Source organism: Leguminivora glycinivorella, chromosome 26 (genome assembly GCF_023078275.1).
Source record: "Leguminivora glycinivorella isolate SPB_JAAS2020 chromosome 26, LegGlyc_1.1, whole genome shotgun sequence".
Taxonomy (NCBI): Eukaryota; Metazoa; Arthropoda; class Insecta; order Lepidoptera; family Tortricidae; genus Leguminivora; species Leguminivora glycinivorella.
The window spans coordinates 11,479,973-11,501,254 of NC_062996.1; the positions used below are offsets into that span (position 1 = coordinate 11,479,973).

The window sequence follows — 21,282 nt, forward strand, 5'->3', positions numbered from 1 at the left end:
GTAACAGCCTCCTTCATATACATCGGAGCGCCTGAGATGTTCAAAATATCTGAACACACACTAATGTCTTCACAGTGTTCAGATGTTTGTGAGCACCGTGGACGCTCTGATATATTTGACAGCGACAGAACAGGTTGTTGTTTTCCGCAGTGCGCCATTCAGGTTCGCGAATGTCGAGATGTCTATGAGCGATTTTGGCAAGACTATCTAGGTAATCTTTTGGATGGTGGGTATTGGCAGATGCGTGGAGCGGCGCTGCATGATTGCCACAAATAAACGTAATCTTAGTTCTTACAGACATTAAGCACTAAGCCGTCGATAAACTAATTTTACCATATAAGTATAAAATTTGTATGTAATATGTATCGGTCCGACATCCGATATTGGATCAAATTATGTGAAAACGAAGTTATGCTAAGAGCTGTCAAATTAAATAGAAAATCAACCGTTAACTGCTAAAGAATCAATTTCCTCGACCATGTACATCCATCTTAAAGGCCAGCAACGCACCTTCAACCCTGATTTTTCGCATTTTCATGGACGTCAGTGATGGCTTTACCATCAGGCGACCCTTTAGTCTGTTTTCGTAACGACCTGTCTGATCGTTTACCTCGTGAAAAGACGTAAAAATAATAATGCATAAGTATCTAGTTTGATAGACAATTCCGTCGTTCCGCAGACGAAGGCCGGAGTCAGCACTGATTGTGTAACTAGTCACGTTGGCTGATAATGTTCACCGAAATGATAATGATAAGATGGCGCCTCGCGCCTGGCAACGTAGCTAATTAGGTATTTAACATGTTAGCGTATCTCCACTGCTAATAAAGAGTACTATCAACCGGATTCTAGGTGTATAGTTAATGTTTGCGGCTTTCCAACTCAAGAGGGTCCTTGTGTTATTGTGCTTCAGTTTGCAATATGGCTCTTTTCCATCTGAAAATGCAACAGACGTTTTAGTAAATTCTTTGCCATTAAAGGGGCCTTTTTGGAGTAGAACGCCACAGGTTCAATATTTGGCTCATGGATAATGAAGTCCACACCATGTATGGTTTGTATTTTCTCGAGTTTCTTGGTATTTAATAGTTATTTGTAAATTACATCCACGGGGTCTTGGGTTGGTAATACATGCGCGGATCCAGGAAAGGGGGGTGATGGGGTCAAGACACCCCCCCCCCATCCCCTAAACCCTAATTGACCATACAAATTGCCCACGTGACCCCCTGGGTACGAAGCTGGATCCGTCCTTGGGTTGGTAAGTTTGCACCTTTGTCTCAGGAGATAAGTTTAGCACGATTTACGAAGTTAATTTAACAGCAAACTTAGTTCTGCAGCTTACGCAGTAAGGCGAATCAGACAACTAACAAACGTAGAGACGGCCAGGCTGGTATACTTTAGCTACTTCCACAGTGTTATGTCATATGGGATCCTGTTATGGGGAAAAGCTGCAGACATTCAGGCTATTTTTGTGCTGCAAAAACGAGCAGTCCGTTCAATCTACGGATTGGGCGGTCGAGCATCTTTAAGAGAAAAATTCAAAGAGGTGAACATTCTTACCGTTGCCTCTCAATACATATACGAAAATATTATGTATGTTCGGAAAAATATCCACGAATTCAAGCTTAACAGTGACATCCATAACTATAACACAAGGAACAAACATAAACTTGCTGTGACCGCCCACCGTCTCCGTAAGGTTGGTACGTCTTTCGTCGGGAACTGTACACGTTTTTATAACAAAGTACCAACCGATATAGTGGATTTGCCATTTGACAAATTTAAGGCACGCATTAAGCGTTTGTTGTTATGTAAGGCGTACTACACTGTGAAGGATTTTATAGATGATAGGGATGCTTTTAAGGTGGTTGCTTGTCAATAGATGAATGAAGTCGTATATATTTTTTCATTTTCTCTGCATTGTGTAATTAAGCATACTAGTGTTCAATTGACGTATGAGAACATATTCTCGTCTGATTATATTGTTTTTATTTAAGTTTAGTTGTGGACACTTGGAGACCTTATACATCTCCAAGATTATGTGTTTAATGTTTAATGTTTATCTTACTTTAATTTTATTGTATAAATCTATATTTCCTTCCTTTGTAACATACGAGCACAGAATATAGTGTCTTACAGCTATGTTTTATTATTTGAATATTTAATTTAGCCTGGCAGCTTGAACATGTCATGCACACTTAAAAGTCTTTGCTGCGGTGGCGTCGTTGATCGGGTCGCCACCTTCCCGAATAAAGGTTGAGGGAGGCGATGGCTGAGATACGCGTCATACTCGTGAACGGGTGCCGTCTGTGAAGACCGGTCTGTTTAAGCTTACTGGGGCTGTTATAACTTAGTAACTTTAATTCTAATTTTTATTAAATTAGGACACTTTGTTCGGTTGTCGTTTGTTTCCTTTCTTTTAGTGAATATTTTAAATATATGATTTTGACTCATGGAGACCATATACATCTCTAAGGAGAATTAGATTAAGTAGATATACATTTTATTTTTAGTTGTGACATTTAGAGTCATTTGCACCTCTAAAGTAATTTTAGACTTTTTTTTTTTTGTATTTGTACTTTTATATTAAAATTTAGTGTAGTTCTTGGTTGTAATTCGACATTTAGAGACCTTCTACATCTCTAATTAATTGTATAGAGTTAACTTTAGTTAGAACTTAGAATTAGTATATAATAGTATCAATTGTAATTTCAACTCAATTTTAAATATTTTTTTAAATACCTATGTACATGTGACGTGTAAAAGTGCCCCTGTGGCCTATTTGCTGAATAAATTATTTTGATTTTGATTTTGATTCAGGTAGCCATTAAAATTGGACTTTGACGAGCTCTCAGCCGTAAGGACGTCGTCTACGCAGCTGAACGGCAGAATGTTTAGCACCTAATGTGTTAATTGGTAGCTACCGTCACAGATCCACGCTATTCCACTCGAATCAGACAAGGCTAGCATGAGTACCATAAGTTTTGTATTCTTGCGCTAGATTTAAGTACAGTCGACCATTTGGAACCCTAGGCCACTGTAGAACTATGTCATAGTGACGTTATATCAATCAGATTGTAAGAAATTATCTCTTACTGCTTGTCATTTTGACATGGTTGTGGAGTGGCCTAGGGTTCCAATTGGTTGACTGTACCTGTATATAATCCCTTTGGACCATCTTCTAATACATACTACTTATGTGATAGCTGATACTCGTAGCGACGAAAATGTGCCAACCCTAATAATTGCTCGTAGCAATGCCGAGTTGAGCGGAGCACGATTTGCTAGAAGGGCACAATATCTACCGCGCGCGTAAGGTCATACTTCGTACGAATGAAGAACGAAACATATGCTAGCAAGAGTAAATTTCGGTTTCATTTCATCCTTAGCAGCTAAAAGGAGTTGTATATTAAAATCCCAAGGCCACCTCGCTAGTGTCAAGTCCGCTTGCCTAAAATACCAGGAATGGAGTTACATAAGGGCCGGGCGGGCGCGGGCGCAGGTTGGCTGCGGGCCAGACTCGCATCGGGCGCAAGGTCGCGCGCGTAGGTCAACCATTTAGATCATTACTTATGTAATGGGAAAAGGGATTTTGAGGGATTAGGGATTTTACGTAACAAAGGTGTCAGCATCGAGACAGGCCAAGTGCTGCCCTCTATCCTCTTTTCGAACAACTAGACAACAAGATAAGTTCGTCTTTGTACATATTGTTCTTTAATGCAAATACTACGTTATTTTGTTATTTGCACAATAAAGAGTTTACTACTACCAATGACGCAGCAAGGAAGCTACGCAGGGCAAGGATGCTGCGCCGATTAAATCGTTCTTGCTACTACTAAACGACAAATTACCTACTTGTAAAACAAATAGCCTAAATGGCTAACTATTAATTAGGAGCCATACAATAATAATTTAAAGTAGGTATAGGTACCTATACTTAGACATGAGTCTATAAAGGTGAGTCAGTTCAAATTATCTGCATACAAATCTTTAAGATAAAAAAAAACACCAAGTAAATACCGATGGATTTAGATTGTCACATAATTATCTGACTTGTCTACATACCAGCAGGGTTAGCACATGACCGCCGCGAGATAGACTACCCGTCCTTATGTCATTAATACAGTTAAAATATGACAATCTAATATCTCGCGGCCATCCTGTGCTATGCCTACTGGGTACAGTCGACTACAAAGAGATGTATCCATTTTTCACCTTATTACAATGCAATAAGGTGAAAAAGTGTAGGTATACCTCTTTGTAGTCGACCGTACGTAGCCGAACAGCACAAACGCTTAATACGAAACGCTGGTAGATATATATACATATATATGTACTGAAATAGTACATTTTTCAGTACAGATTAGGGTTGCCAACCGTACTATATAATATAGTACTGTACTATATTTTGGCCCAGCGTACTATATTCTATATGAAACATATATAGTACGCAAAAGTACTATATTTTTGGAGTCCATGCCAGTGGCGAATTCACACTAGGGTCAAACCGCTAGGAGAGCCGTTTTGATAATGAAAAAAATTTCGCGCTCGCTCCGCTCGCGCTTTTGTTCATATTTAACCTTCACTGTACATTTCATTACTTCGTTCTGACCTGCAAATATTGCAGTTACGTACAAATGTTGCAAACAACGATGGCTTTATATATTTTTTATGATATATTAAATAACGTCATTTCTCTCGGGGATTCTCTACCCCGATGAGCTTCGATTTGAATCCATTGGTATTATTAATATTACGATAGTTTCTAAAGCATATCATATTAACAGAATCGTCTTTAAACAAACTAGTATCCCATAATTAGGTACCTACTTCACAGCTCACTGATTCTGTGATATTTAGCATCAAAGTTGAACTATTTTAGGACCGAAACTGGTTCTTTGGTCAAAATTTTTCCCTTAATTAGTTTAAAATTAAAATCGCTTTTGCATTTTTATAAAAGTCTATATTTCATTGAAGTAAGTACTTATAATATGGGTATTCTTTTTTTTAAAATATGGGTCTTGTAAAAAAAGGAAGTAGGTAACTATTGAAATTAAAAGAATATTAATAGGTACGTAAGTAAAAATTGCATACCTGTCAATAAATTTAGAAAGTGATAGAAGACTCAATATTGCATATTTTTCGAAATATGCAATATATATTTTTGGTGTTCAATAAAGCTTTAGTACATTACATACAATAAACAACTAGTTATATATTACCCTAAGTAAAACATTCGACAACATGAAAGTTTGCTTTTTTAAAAAAGACCAGATGTTAAATTGGTAAATGTGAGCTTGGCAAATAAAACAATAAGTTGGGAAATTAACATTCGGCGGAATAAAATTCCGCGAAACGTGAGTTGGCAAGTGATATTCAGCCATACAACTTTCGACGATACTTAAATAAGAGAATCAATGCAACAAGAAACTTGTCAAAAATCGATGAAAACCGAATGGAGCCCCTTAGAGTGGACAGAAAGAATGATCTCTACGACTTGGTTATCGATTATGTGTGCCGTACTATATTTTATTTTGGTGTACTATATTTTTTAGATGGAATTTTCTAAAATACTATATTTCCCTAAAAAAAAGTTGGCAACCCTAGTACAGATAGTGTTTTTTTTTAAGCACTAGTGCGAGAAGTGGTACGCATTTGTCAGGTAGGAACTTCGGAGGGCTATCTATACTGAAAAACGTCGTATGTACGATAAACGTGCGAAAAGGAAATTCGTAACTCGTGTCGATTCAAAACACTCCCTTCGGTCGTGTTTTAATTTATCGCCACTCATTTCGAACTTCCTTTTTTACGCACTTGTATCGTAATGTACTATTCAACTCTTTTTGCTAATCTGTAACGTAACGACTTGACAATAGAATCCTGATCCGATATCATTTGATGGCGACTGTGTAACAAAATCGGTTTTTGGTTCATCATTTTCAGCAAATAGTACACCTAGAAGTTTTGGCTGTCAAATAACAAAAGACGGATATAACTGACATAACTTTATTGAAATAAAATATCTACAATACTTGAACAGCTTCACACAGTATATACGCGGCGGAATGATTTTTAAATACTTTTCACTTGAAACGCTTACATTAATGTTTGATTTTATTACATTATTACATTCAATTCAGCCCCTGATAGGGAGGTTTTCACATATACATAATTAAGAGTTTTTTATTTATTTATTTAAGGCCCTAAATGTTAAGGACATTTTATAATAACATGTGTGACATTCCATGTCAAAAGGTTCCTTAGTATTTCATATGCAATACGAAGAGTTACTGTTATTAGTAGGTATTTCAGATAAAAACTTCCTTATTGCACTTAAAGAAAGGTCCCTTCTGAGTAGGAAAGCCACATGCATGTATTTTAAATGTGTTTGACAATATTTAGGTAAGTCCTTCGATGTTAAGGAACTATTCACAAATATATGTTTATTTAATTAAATTATAAATAGAAGCGGCTGATCTATGCGGTCATGTTGATGGGGTTGCCCTGAAACAAAAACGTGTCAAATTAAACACAAATCACATAAATGGCATGACATTTTCATAAGCTTTTTAGTGCTGGGCTTTTGTCAATGTTTTGGTCCGCGACCCATTTGGTCCGCGTAAGGCAGCGTTCCCACTTATGCGTCGCGTGTCTCGGGGCGCGCAAGGGGCGTCCGCGCCACGCCGCTTAAGTGTAATTCAAAAAACGTCTCCTCAGTACATTTTGTATAGGAAAGACGTAAGACGCGCCCCAGGTGGCGTGGCGGCGGCGGGGCGCGCGCCTTACGTCCTTCCTATACAAAATGTACTGAGGAGACGCTTTTTGAATTACACTCAGGTGGCGTGGCGCGGACGCCCTTTGCGTGCCCCGAGACACGCGACGCATAAGTGGGAACGCTGCCTAAGCCAAACATGAATGTCGTCTAGATATCCATACTAATATTATAGAGGTAAATGGGAAAGTGTGTGTGTCTGTTTGTTTGTCCGTCTTTCACGGCAAAACGAAGCGACGAATTGACATATTTTTTTAAGTGGAGATAGTTGAAGGGATGGAAAGTGACATAGGCTATTTTTGTCTCTTTCTAACTTCTCTAAAATAGGGGGTGGAAGTGTTTGTAAAGAGCATTCCGCAGTTTTCGAATTTAAGGCGGGCGAAGCCGCGCGCAAAAGCTAGTAATAAATAAATAAGTTAAGAATTTCAATTTCACTTTCAGTTTAATTTATTTATTCGTATGGCGCATTTACATAAACTTTCAAACAATATGTAGCTAGAATTATAAGTCCACATTCAGGGTCCCAAGCCACGAGATTGCGTCAGGTCAGGTGATAATTTAAACAGGTCTTCCGGAGGGCCTGGGAAAGCATGCAGAGGGCAGCGCTAATAAACTCTACCTACTCGTATTTTAAACTAAAGCGAAGGGACGGACGGTTCACAGACACTCATATTTTCCCGCTTGAATGTACGGTAAGCTGCAAAAGTGCATGGCGAATTTATCAATCAATTCATTCCTCATTTATCAATCCATTCATTCATCATTTATCAATCAATTCATTCATAATTTATCAATCAATTCATTCATAATTTCTCTCACTGTTTTCAGCTCACTGTACGAGAAAAAGTGGTGAAATCGCCGTGAGTACATCAATGGAATCAAAATAAAACGTGTCCGAGCAACAGGGTGCCTCCACCAGAGATGTGCTACGATACGTTGATTGGATGAGTCTGCTATCCACCAATAAAAAAACCGGCCAAGAGCGTGTCGGGCCACGCTCAGTGTAGGGTTCCGTAGTTTTCCGTATTTTTCTCAAAAACTACTGAACCTATCAAGTTCAAAACAATTTTCCTAGAAAGTTTTTATAAAGATCTACTATTGTGATTTTTTTCATATTTTTTGAACATAGGGTTCAAAAGTTAGAGGGGGGACGCACTTTTTTTTCCTTTAGAAGCGATTATTTCCGAAAATATTAATATTATCAAAAAACGATCTTAGTAAACCCTTCTTCATTTTTTAATACCTATCCAACAATATATCACACGTTGGGGTTGGAATGAAACAAAATATCCGCCCCCACTTTACATGTAGGGGGGGGGGGGTACCCTAATAAAACATTTTTTTCCATTTTTTATTTTTGCACTTTGTTGGCGTGATTGATATACATATTGGTACCAAATTTCAGCTTTCTAGTGCTTACGGTTACTGAGATTATCCGCGGACGGACGGACGGACGGACGGACGGACGGACGGACGGACGGACGGACAGACAGACATGTCGAAACTATAAGGGTTCCTAGTTGACTACGGAACCCTAAAAATGAAAATTAAAAAAAATTAAAAATGTTTATTATAACATAACATACAATCACGCCTGTATCCCATGAAGGGGTAGGCAGAGCACATGAAACTACTCAAGTTTCAGTGCCACTCTTGGCAAATAAGGGGTTGAAAGAAAACGAAACTGTGACATTGCAGTGACAGGTTGCCAGCCTCTCGCCTACGCCACAATTTAACCCATATCCCACAGTCGACTTCTACGACACCCACGGGAAGAAATTCTTAACCCGTCACCACACGGTGTTTATTATACCTTCACAATATTCATCCTAAAGCTAGTGATTGACCAATCAGCTTAATCGAACTCGTTCCCACTAGCGCTATGCTTTGTGGAACAATAAACATGAATGGTGGATTTCAAACACATCCGCGTTGCGCATCTCTGGTGAAGCGCTGGTAGCCTAGCGGTAAGTGCATGCGACTTTCGTTCCGGAGGTCGCGGCTTCGAACCCCGGCTCGCACCAATGAGTTTTTCGGAACTTATGTACGAAATGTCATTTGATATTTGCCAGTCGCTTTTCGGTGAAGGAAAACATCGTGAGGAAACCGGACCAATTCCAATAAGGTCTAGTTACCCTTCGGGTTGGAAAGTCAGATGGCAGTCGCTTTCGTAAAACTAGTGCCTACGCCAAATCTTGGGATTAGTTCACAAAGCGGACCCCAGGCTCCCATGAGCCGTGGCGAATGCCGAGATAACGCAAGGAGGATGATGATGTAGCGAATATCTGGTGGAAAGGCAACCTTACTCTTAACGATTACGAATATCTCTTTGTAATAACCACAAAATTAAATTTTTGAAAAAACCCCCGACAGCGACCTAGTGGGCCGATTTTCATGAAACATGGCTAAGAACACTTCCGACTAACTCAGCTTTCAGACAAAAAAAACTAAATCAAAATCGGTTCATCCGTTCGAGAGCTACGATGCCACAGACAGACACACACATAGACAGACAGACAGACAGACAGACAGACAGACAGACAGACAGACAGACAGACAAACAGACAAACAGACAGACAAACAGACAGACAAACAGACAAACAAACAGACAAACAAACAGACAGACAGACAGACAGACAGACATACACACAGACAGACACGTCAAACTTATAACACCCCTTCGTTTTTGCGTCGGGGGTTAAAAATAAAAATATCTACAAATTGACACGGTGTAGTGTGTAGATGTCTAGATGTAGACGATACAAAACGAGACTTTCGGGCGAGACGTACAGTCGAGGTCATAAATATGTGTACATTTTTTCACCTTATTACATAGAGTGAAGGTGAAGTAATGTATTACACATATTTACGAGCTCAGCTGTACTATCACTGAATGTTTTTGAGCGTATTTCGGGATTGCCGTGTTTTAAAATGAGCGCGTTTATTTAAGAGTTGGCATTATGCTCCGCGGACAGTACTACGATTTGTGAAGGCCTGGGCACAACTATTCATTTGTCCCTATATACTAATATTATAAAAATTTTGATAGACTCGACCACAAAACTAGATTTACATAGAAGAAACAAGTTCATCGTGTCAGATTTTGTACTGAAGTTATTACTTGCCAGTGATTTTAAATATGTCTCAGGCCTTTGACTGTTCATAATTTTTGTGTTGTTGCAATTAAATATCACGTAACGAGGCATTTTTAATGTTTTTGCTGACTTCAGCTTATAAAAATTGACGCCCAAAAGCTGCAAGCTGCGATTAAAGACGGACATCTCAGTGGATTTTACCATAAATTAAATATAACAAGATCATACCATCCCATACATTAAAATGCGACCGCCTACGAAACGTGCTTACACTCCACCACACATAGCTGGCGCCACAAAAAAAAATGCCTTGTTGCCACCGATTATTTGTAGATTGGCGTTAAGTGTCAATTCCGAGCCGTAAATCTATGTCAAAAGTGACACTTAACGCCATCTACAAGTATAATCGAAAGCTACAAGACATTTTTTTTGTGGCGCCATCTATGTGTGGTGGAATGTAAGCGCGGTCTTAGGCGGTCGCATTTTAATGTATGGGATAGTATGATCTTGTTATATTTAATTTATGATTTTACTGAGTTCATTTGACACGCTAAGTAGATACGTTTGCTTGATCTATGGTATATATGACATCTGTGGGTTTCGCACTACGGCCTGCCCCTCTAGCACAACTTGCTTTGTCGCTCGCGAGTCCATACTTGAAGTCGCGCTTGATGTATGGACTCGCGCGCGACAAGGCAAGTTGTGCTAAAGGGTCTGGTCCGATTCCGCACTACATCCGATTTCTTTCCGTCATTCTTCGGATCTGGTGCGTAAACTACCGTACGAATAGTTCTACGGCTATAACGGATCTTATTTTCACGCGTTCGGATCGGATGTACCTAGTGCAATTTAAAGCGCTCTAAGGGCATTTTCAGAATTTAAGACCCAAAATTAGCGTAAGTTGTTAACAAAAATTAACTCGCTGTCAGCTTTGTGACGACAATTAAGCATAAAATATGTTTAAAAATTAACTTTTTTCACGTTCTCAATGTAGATTATCGCTTAAAGTTTATGTAATTAACACAAAAATAATATTTTTATTTAAATCTCATGCTTAATTATCGTCACAAAACTGACAGCGAGTTAATTTTTGCTAACAATAACTTACGCTAATTTTGGGTCTTAAATTCTGAAAATGCCCCTAATCGTTTGTGACGATGGTCGGTAGGTACCCGGGGAAGGACATAATTATGTTTACTTATCAGTTGGGTGAATCAACTTTTCTTTGCCAGCAAAATTACGCATACTTCGACTACATGTGGTCAGAAAATTTAATTTGTATTTAGTGTAATTAGTTTATACTTATTATATTAAAAACAGATATACAAGCTATGCAATACATCATGTTTTTATAGGATTTGCTATTTTATTACTTTATTTCGAGCAGTGACCCAGCTAGTGGACATAGCTGTCCCTCACTTTTGTATGAAAAAAGTGTCTCTTCCACTGGGTCACATATAGATTTAATTGTTAATGTTTTTTTTTTTTTAATTATTCCCTTAATCCATATCCATACTAATATTATAAATGCGAAAGTAACTCTGTCTGTCTGTCTGTTACGCTTTCCCGCTTAAACCACGCAACCGATTTTGATGAAATTTGGAACAGACAATCTTTAGACCCTGAGACAGAACATAGGCTACTTTTTATTTCGAAAAAAAGGGACGAAGGGGTTGAAAAAGAGGTTGAAAGTTTGTATGGGATTTCTTAATTTTAAAAGATAAAACCATGAAACTTTATATTTTAGCACTTGATAAGAAATCATTAAACATCTTGATAAGGTCGAACGCGATTAATTAACATTATTTTTACCTTTTTTCTTTTTTTTTTGTGTGTCGTGCGGTGGGAAATAAACATTAACTAAAAGCGGGTAGATTATATTTATTTGTCTACCCCGAACATTTATATAAATTAATATCGGGTAGTTTTGTGTTGTTTACATCTCCGGTGACATTTTGCTGGGACGTCAGTCTTCCGCGACCACGGCCAGTGCAACCTGGCCGAAACGTTGGGAAAAAGGTAAAAATAATGTTAATTAATCGCGTTCGACCTGTATGTGACTTTAAATATGTGTACAAAGCGCGAGAACTTAAAGTGTTATATCATTAAACATCTTGATAAGGGATAGGGATAGGGATAGGGATAGGGATAGCGATAGCGATAGCGATAGCGATGGCGATAGCGATAGCGATAGCGAGCGATACGGATACGGATAATATGGGTATCGTTAGAGGGATACGGATAATCGGTCGGCGGTCTCTTACAATCAATGTGCTCTAAGACGATCGTTGTTTGCTTGCTTGAAGATTACGTTTGCGATAAGTATAAGCAAAATGTAAAAAATTGTAAGGGATAATAGAAAAAAGTACTTTTTACCCACCGATCATAGTGTCGAAATACGGGCTATGTGGGATGTTTATAAAGGTTTCCCCAGCGTATATAGAATTACCTACGCTGTGGTCGATGTGTAATATTCTACAATCATTGCAAGCAAAAGTATTATGTGCAATCGAAATAATCGCAGATAAATATACCTACAGAGAAACCTACGGTCCCTACGGATCCAAATGAAAATCTTAATGAATACTTTTATTACGCGGGCGAAGCCGCGGGTAAAAGCTAGTGTAAAATAAAAATAAGGATCTTTATTCACGATGGCCAGGTTAAAACTCACAAAAGTAGAGCTAATAATAAGTATGGGCAATTCTTGCAAAAAGCAAGAAAAAGTTGATTCACCCAGTTATCATCCTTATGAGCAGACGAAGTATAGCGTGATAAAATGTCCGACCAAATTGCCTCACAACAGATTTGGCAGTCGGTTCGCCAATTTTGGCAACAAAGCGGGTTCCACAACTATAAGCACACTGCGCTATGCGACTCAACAGACTATAGTTCTTATGTAATTGTTATAAAGTATGTGTCCTTAATGTGGATGGAAATAGCCGAAACAGGCCGCCATGTATTTATGGAAGATAAAGTGCAGGATTTAAACAGTGAATAGCATGTTTTTGAGTTTATGGCAATTTCTTTGGCTCGCTCCGCGTGTAATTAAAATTTTGGCCCCGTCAGGGAGCTGATATATCAACGACCGAAAAGAGGCTAGCCCGATTATTTTAAAGTGAAAATGAGTTTTTGACCATAATATAATTTTTGGTAGACACTCTTATTTCTGCTGACTGTATTATTTTGTACACATGTAAATAGCAACTAGAGGTATAATCATAATCGAGACAGCTCTGCACGATCCCAAATCCAGTTTCATTTGTTGCAGAGGCTACGTCTACATAATGAGTTTAACAACTAACTCATCCACAAACAAGACTTTCGGACTAAGGGAACAATAGTACATTACGATACAAGTGCGTAAAAAAGGAAGTTCGTAACGAGTGGCGATAAATTAAAACACGACCGAAGGGAGTGTTTTAAATCGACACGAGTTACGAATTTCCTTTTCGCACGTGTATCGTACGACATTTTTCAGTACAGATGAGCCTCCGAAATTTCGACCTGGCATATAATGAACCACTTCTCGAACTAGTGCGTAAAAAAACGACCATCTGTACTGAAAATCAAATTATTTTATTATTTCTTTTTTTTAAGTAGGTACCACGGTCGAGCTGGTGAAGCGGTTTGCCACGTCAGTGCGATAGCTGGAGCCCCGGGTTGGATTCCTTTTTCTTTAGTGTATGGTATTTATTTCAGTTTATAAAGAAGACTGTTAATATCTACTCCCACCTCCCACAACTAAAGTGCTAACTGTAAAGCCTCCGCCACACATAAAGCGTTTTGATAGCGTAGCGTTAGCGGAGCGCAATGATAGCGGTGCGCCGGACGAACGCTGGCGTTCCGCTCGCAATCCGCGCTCGATAGTTCCCGCCGGCGTCCGCTGGGCGCAACGCCAGCGTTCGTCCGGCGCACCGCTATCATTCCGCCTGCGCTCTCAAAACACGCATGTGTGGCCGAGCTTCAAATCGGTTATATAAAATATTTTGGCGTTGGGGAACTGCACTTCCGCGTGCGCGGCGTGAATGGACGCCACACGCGGCGCGCCGCACGTGCTGTGCTGTGGCGTTATTTATAGGTACTACATATTTATTAGCACATGCTGTAAAGCATAAAAACATGGAAAGGACCACGAGTTTGGCACCTCATTGGCTAGCTACACTCACTGACTCGTTATTAAAATACAGCCTTTATATGCGATTTCTATTATCTGCGCGAGGCGCCGTGGACGAGAGCCCTGCGTACGCTCAACCGAGTTGCTACCCGGATAGATCTGTTCCATTGCTCTGAGAATGACTTCACTAAAGCTACTTTGTTTGTATTGTGTTATGTTAATTAGGATAATTGTAAAATATAATTAGGTTAAGATTGCTACACTATTGTATTTGGTAACTGTAATGGTAGTTGTATCATTGTTGTAAATAAATAAATGATAAATAAATTATTTACCTACTTTCATCTGCTATATTAAGAGGTGTTTTCCACGTGCCAATTCTTCTTCTTCCTCCTACCCTTGTCCCACGTTATGTGGGGTCGGTACAACATGTCTTCCTCTCCCATTCTCTATCTTTCGTCATCTCAACACTCACATCTTTCTTCCTCAGATAACAGTTAATACATTTCTTTGCAAAAATGTCATTTTTGGCATAAGCTTTTATCGCCGACTGTATTTTAATATTTATAATTATAATATTTTTAATTTCACACACATAAGGTCGAAAAGTGGTAAACCACTTTTGTGGCTGACTGTACCTTTCTTTCAACAGTCATCTATTGCTCTCCGAAACGTTTCTATAAAACCCCATAGTCGATGGGGATACGACGTTTCATAACAGAGTTCCTATAACCACCTTTCTGCTCCATCATCAGATCAGCTCCACGATACCATAATATTACATTGTCACGCGATTTACATATGTGTGCAAAATTTCAGCGCAATCGGAAACCGGGAAATGGGTCAAATTTAGCTTGTAGGTACGTTTTGACACTTTTGACGCACACTATTATGTTAGTGTACGTAACAAGGCCGGTTGAATAAAAGCTTGTAATAACTGAGTAGAGGGCGTAGCGAGTGCATTCTAGCTCGGGCGGGAGGTTATCAGGGCATCTATAATAGTTAATGAGCCGCGATGACTGGCGCGTGCTTGTTTACCAACACGTGCCGTCGCCAGTAGGCCCAGTAGCTACGCTACGGGCGACTAGTACATTATTACACTTATATCATAGAGGAAATAAGTAACGGAAGAGTTGTAACTCCATACATCAGTAAATGCGAGTTAATTATTTGTAGTGACATCTATCGTCATTCACTCGTCAATCACGCGCCAACTAGCGTAAATTATCAGTACTGCTACTTGTCAATAGACGTCACGACGAACAAAAAGTCTATTGCTCAACAATTTTTAGCTAATATTACAATAGTATTAATCAGTACTTTGCTTTCAATTACTTCAGCTTATAATATAAGGTGTAAACTGTTTTAATATTACATTTTTGGCAAACGCAACACTGTCGGCACCTAGTGTCGAGTAGCAGTACTGATAATTTACGCTAGTTGGCGCGTGATTAACGAGTGAATGTCGCTAGATGTCACTACAAATAACTCGCATTTACTGATGTATGGAGTTACAACTCTTCCCTTACTTATTCCTCTATGCTTATATTGACCGGGATCATAGAGGAATAAGTACCTAAGGAAAGAGGTGTATCTATTTAACCCGTGCTTAACGCGAGATTGTCGCTAGATGTCGCTACAAATAACTCGCATTTACTGATCTATGGAGTTACAACTCTTCCCTTACTTATTCCTCTAGGGGCATTTTCAGAATAGGGACCCAAAATTAGTGACAGTTGTTAACAAAAATTAAGTCGATGTCAGTTTTGTGACGACAAATTAAGAATAAAATTTGTCTAAAACCCAACTTTTTTAATGTTATAAATGTAGATTATTGCTTATAGTTTATGTAATTAACACAAAAGTAATATTTTTATTGAAATTTCATGCTTAATTGTCGTCACAAAACTGACATCGAGTTAATTTTTCTTAACAACTTTCACTAATTTTGGGTCCCAATTTTTGAAAATGCCCCTACCTATGTAGATACGGACTAGGAAATTAGTACATTATTAGACTTATATTTGACCGGGATATAGACCGTGATTACCTTTTTGATTTTTGTCGAGCTCCCGATATTTTGATCATGATCACAGAAAACATGCATGCAACTGCGTCGAAATATCGTCTGCTCGACAAAAGTCAAAAAGGTAATCACGGTCTATGTCCCGGTCAATAGTAAGTCTAATGACCGTGAATCATTCAAAACTCTTATTAGTACATTATGATACAAAGGTCGGTCAACACACATAACAAGACCAAAATCCATTGTTATGTTATGGCAAAGAGGATTGAGTATTATAGAGAGTTACTGTCAAAGTAAAATGTGTAATCACAGTGCATAGACTGCCGGCCATCTCACGACACAGGCTTAAAACTTTTGAACCTCAGTTTTGGCAATATGGCCCATATTCTTAGCTTGATATGTGTTAAAATGTCAAATATTTTTATTAGCGCCATCTAGCCGAGCGTTCCGCAAAGGTGTAACGCCATCTAGGCCACCGTACCTTTTTCTGTATGGTTTTGAGGTACGTTTTTTTCTTAGACTTCATCCGTCTATACGGAGTTACAGCCCAGCCACGACATTGGTCTAAGCGCGACAGCGGTGAGCGGCAGCCATACGTGCGTATGAAAAGTCCCATCGCTGTGTCTCGCTCCAATGTATGTCCGCCGCTCACCGCTGTCGCGCTTAGACCAATGTCGTGGCTGAGCCGTTACATATATGTCTTTGGTTATGGTTAGCTACACTTTTGCCTTTTACGTGATATATCCTCATCGTTTGTTTATAACCAGAGATCGGATTTTTGTGCGTCATCTCATACTAAAAGTCAATAAAATGACGTAAGTCACTAAGAATGTCGCAAATCCGTCCGATCTCTGTTTATAACTGATAAGAATTCAATGGTAGATAATATATTAACACTTTGCACATAGGCAATAGACCGCCAATCCCCTTTATAAAGCGCGATACCTAGCGACGAGTAGCGGATTCATCAGTGCTGCTACTAGATACCAGATGTCACTAGTGTCGCGACAAACAGGAAGTGCCTTTCTCAATAATTTATGGCTAATATCACGAATGAAAAGAGTTGAAAATAATGAACATAGAATTAATTTCCTTTGTACTCTTTGTAGCGACATCTAGTGTCAAGTAGCAGTCACTGATGATTCCACTACTTGACGCTAGATGGCGACTACGAAAGAACTCGCGATTTGGTAATAAAAATAAGTATTTTTTAATACAATGGTGGCAAACAAGCACATCGCCCGCCTGATGTTAAGCACCATACCCTATGGACGCCTGTAACCACGCATGGCGTTACAACTCTATCCTTACAACATAGAGGAATCAGTACGGGAAGAGTTGTAACTCTATACATCCGTAAATGCAAGTTATTTGTAGTGACATCTAGCGACAACCACGCGTCAACTAGCGTAAATTATCACTACTGTCAATAGATGTCGCGACAAACAAAAAGTAATGCTCAACAATTTATAGCTAATATTACAATAGTATTAATCAGTACTCTGTTTTCAATTCCTTCTGCTTGTAATATAAGTTGTGAACTGTTTTAATATTACATATTTGGCAGACGCGACACTGTTGGCACCTAGTGTCGAGTAGTACTGATAATTTACGCTAGTTGACTCGTGAATGACGCTAGATGTCACTACAAATAACTTGCATTTACTGATGTATGGAGTTACAACTCTTTCCTACTTATTCCTCAATGGCCTAATTGCCTTACAACTTTGTCCATTCTTTGGATGAATTTTATTCACCCCCTCTTTAGAAAATCATCATCGTCCTCCTTGCGTTATCCCGGCATTTGCCACGGCTCATGGGAGCCTGGGGTCCGCTTTGACAACTAATCCCAAGATTTGGCGTGAGCACTAGTTTTACGAAAGCGACTGCCATCTGACCTTCCAACCCGAAGGGTAACTAGACCTTGGAATTAGTCCGGTTTCCTCGCGATGTCTTCCTTCACCAAAAAGCGACTGGCAAATACCAAATGACATTTCGCACAAGTTTCGAAAAACTCATCATTGGTGCGAGCCGGGGTTCGAACCCGCGATCTCCGGAACGAAAGTCGAACGCACTTACCGCTAGGCTACCAGCGCTTACCCCCTCTTTAGAGAATATAAATAGAATATTTACCCATTTCCTGGCCATCCAGATGAGCGTCTCGTTGCTGAGCCGGGGCCCGATGAGCGGGTTCATCTGCGCCATGTACGCGCACAGCCAGCTGCAATCACAACCACACCACACTATTATACAACCTGTTTTTATTGAACTCCTTAACTTTAAGGGATGATTCTTTCGATCAAATACAATTAATTTCTCTAAGAAACTTATTTAACTCTGTCAAACAAGTCTGTCAGTAAATAAGAACAAAGAAAACTATAGGTATCCTTTTCTCTAGTAAATATACAGTAATTTTTTGTTATTTAATATGAAAGAGACATACTAAGCAGGAAACAGCCAACCAAGTCAGCTGACCTTACACTTGACATTGAGTAAGTTTCAATACAATGCATTTTACTATCTTACTGTCAATAAGTTGCAAATTATAGGTTTTAAGGAAAAACATTACGATAACGCCTACAATTTGGTCACATGAGAAACTTGAGCAATAGACTCATGGACACAACACCACACAAACAAACATTTGTCTGTATATACTTTTCTCACATACAAGAACTTAACATGTTCATGGTTTGCTAGTCATAGGCCAAAAGAAGCAAAAAACTATGCGCCTGCTATAGCAGTTGTGTCAGCAATGAGTTAACTACTGTTTGTCTTATCAGATCTAGTTATCATCAGATCAGATAGTAGGTATCAGAAAGATGAGATGTCAGTCTCTCTCATTTTTAACCCCCGACGCTAAAACGACGGGGTGTTATAAGTTTGACGTGTCTGTCTGTCTGTCTGTCTGTCTGTCTGTCTGTCTGTCCGTCTGTCTGTGTGTGTGTCTGTCTGTGGCATCGTAGCTCCCGAACGGATGAACCGATTTAGATTTAGTTTTTTTTTGTCTGAAAGCTGAGTTAGTCGGGAGTGTTCTTAGCCATGTTTCATGAAAATCGGTTTACTATGTCGCGGTCGGGGGTTTTTTCAAAATTTTAATTTTGTGGTTATTAAATACTACAGTGGTGGCAAAGGTGCGCTGCCAGTAATTAATTATTACTAATAATACAGCCTATGGGCACCTGCAATGAAGTGTAAAAAAAACTTAAAGATGTTTTAACTTTTTTAGCACACTTGCATGCTGCGCTGTTAGAATAGAATAGAATATTTTTTATTCGTAAGCACTTAACAACGACGATAACAATATAATATACACAAAAATTAACGACACACAAACAAGTAACCATACACACAAAGGCTAACAGACAAAAGTGCCACGAAATGGTCTCATCTCAGCAAGTTGCTGGCGACTTCCAGTGCTGGTCTTCCGATGAGGCCATTCGGTGAAAACAATCACGACAGGTAACAATTTATGAATACAACACTAATAAAAATAAAAAATAGCAAAAAAGAAAGTATGCAGGTTAGGTATCCCCGATGTCTGTTCCACAATAACCATTGTACCAAAAGAAAGGGACAACTTGTTCCTGGCATCAATGGGTACTTCGACACACCTCCTGTTTTCTGTCTCATTTATTTAATCTTTGTATCGTCAATCACAAGAATAGTTCATAAAACATAAGCATGGGTCAGAAATAACTTGTGGTTAATATGGACTCTATTACCATACAAATTGACGACCTGTCTGGCTCAGTCAGTAGTGACCCTGCCTGCTGAGCCGCGGTCCTGGGTTCGAATCCCGGTAAGGGCATTTATTTGTGTGATGAGCACAGATATTTGTTCCTGAGTCATGAATGTTTTCTATGTACATGAGTATGTATTTATCTATTTAAGTATGTATATCGCTTAGCACCCATAGTACAAGCTTTGCTTAGTTTGGGGCTAAGTTGAACTGTGTTGTGTCCCAGATATTTTATTTATTAATACAAATAGCACAATATTTAAGGGATAGCGTGGGTATATTATTTCAGAAACGTTTAAAACGTAAGGGTGCAAGGGTTGGTTGCCAATGCTATGTCGTAAAGAGCTTAGTTTACACTCCACGAAATGAAATGTCTACGACAAGGATAACCACTTTTGTCAGACAAAAACGTAAAAAATACTTACAATAACCAACATGTAGCAGCTGTTAGCATCAACACCACCTGGATAATCCTGGAATATAGTGGTGAAACGTTAAATTTATCACTTTAAAACCCAAATATAGGTGAATCATATAGTGTACGGATAGACATGGAACTTACCCTCTATTCGGGCCCTTAGGGGCGAAGAAGGGGCACACAATACCGACCACGCCCCACAGGATGGTGAAAACAGCAATAGGAATCGCAGAGGCACCCATTTTGAGCGAGTGTTTGCTATATTCCTGTGATTTTTCTCTCGCAAACAAATGTCAGCTGCCCCAGCAAAATGGAGGATGCCTGTAATGTTGGTAGTGCTGTTCATAGTCATATGACAATTCGACGTTTTGATACTGCATGCAAGTTCAAAATCTTGTTATGCATTGACGAAAAAACAAACTTCTGTAATTTACAGAATATTATAAATCCTCTTTAGCCATAGCAAAATAAAATTAAAGAAGAAAAAAACTGTCAAAAGATTCTTTGTACGTGCTTTAGACAGAAGCCATAATAATGATGTGAATTCGTCTGTCAAAATTCAATATTTCTATGTACTAATTTAATTACAAAAAAAATTAAAAGTGATATGAAATGAAAAGACATAAATTTAACGTGGTATCTAATGTTTAACCCAGAGGGTGTAGACGTAGATAGCTACTACACCTTGTTTCTTCTCTGGCTTCAAATTTTTGGTGCATACACAACACTCCTGGTTATTACAGCACTTATTGTCATTTACATATTGTAAGTATTACTGTATAAATATTGTATTCATTCAATACTTTTATTCATCATCGTTATTACGTAAACAACAGAAAAAAGTTACTTGTATTCCTTGTAACTACAAATGAAATAAAATAAAAACATATCCAAAATATCCAAATACAAAACGTGGCTAAATTGAAGGTTATTTTAAATATTTTGTAACCAGTTTTGAAAATATTTTACCGCGCAATTTTTATATTTTTATATGTTGTTATTGATAAATTAAAAAAAATACCATGTGCTAAAACTCCCTGAATCTATTTCATAAAAAAAATATAGTTGTCAGAGGCGCAGTCAAAATAAAATTTGAAAATTGTACGTTGATGTTTGTG

At 38.7% G+C, this 21,282-nt stretch overlaps 1 protein-coding gene across 1 annotated transcript; it reads right to left on the bottom strand.

Annotated features, from left to right (window-relative positions):
• Positions 1-5,986: 5,986 nt before the first annotated feature.
• LOC125239868 (V-type proton ATPase subunit e 2-like) lies at positions 5,987-20,496 on the bottom strand. Its single transcript, XM_048147594.1, has 4 exons — positions 20,309-20,496; positions 20,172-20,219; positions 18,138-18,225; positions 5,987-6,498 (listed from the first exon to the last, which is right to left on the bottom strand). Exons 1-4 carry the CDS (start codon positions 20,404-20,406, stop codon positions 6,472-6,474), a joined length of 261 nt encoding a protein of 86 aa, XP_048003551.1. The 5' UTR covers positions 20,407-20,496; the 3' UTR covers positions 5,987-6,471.
• Positions 20,497-21,282: the final 786 nt, after the last annotated feature.

Bases quoted from the DNA above. Each gene is read 5' to 3' on its own strand.
- LOC125239868 (XM_048147594.1), bottom strand. From the start codon at position 20,406: ATGGGTGCCTCTGCGATTCCTATTGCTGTTTTCACCATCCTGTGGGGC. The intron at 18,226-20,171 runs GTAAGTATTTTT...TTGTGATTGCAG, and splicing joins GCTGCTACATGTTGGTTATT to CTGGCTGTGCGCGTACATGG. The intron at 6,499-18,137 runs GTAAATATTCTA...TTTTTGTTTCAG, and splicing joins TCTGGATGGCCAGGAAATGG to GGCAACCCCATCAACATGAC.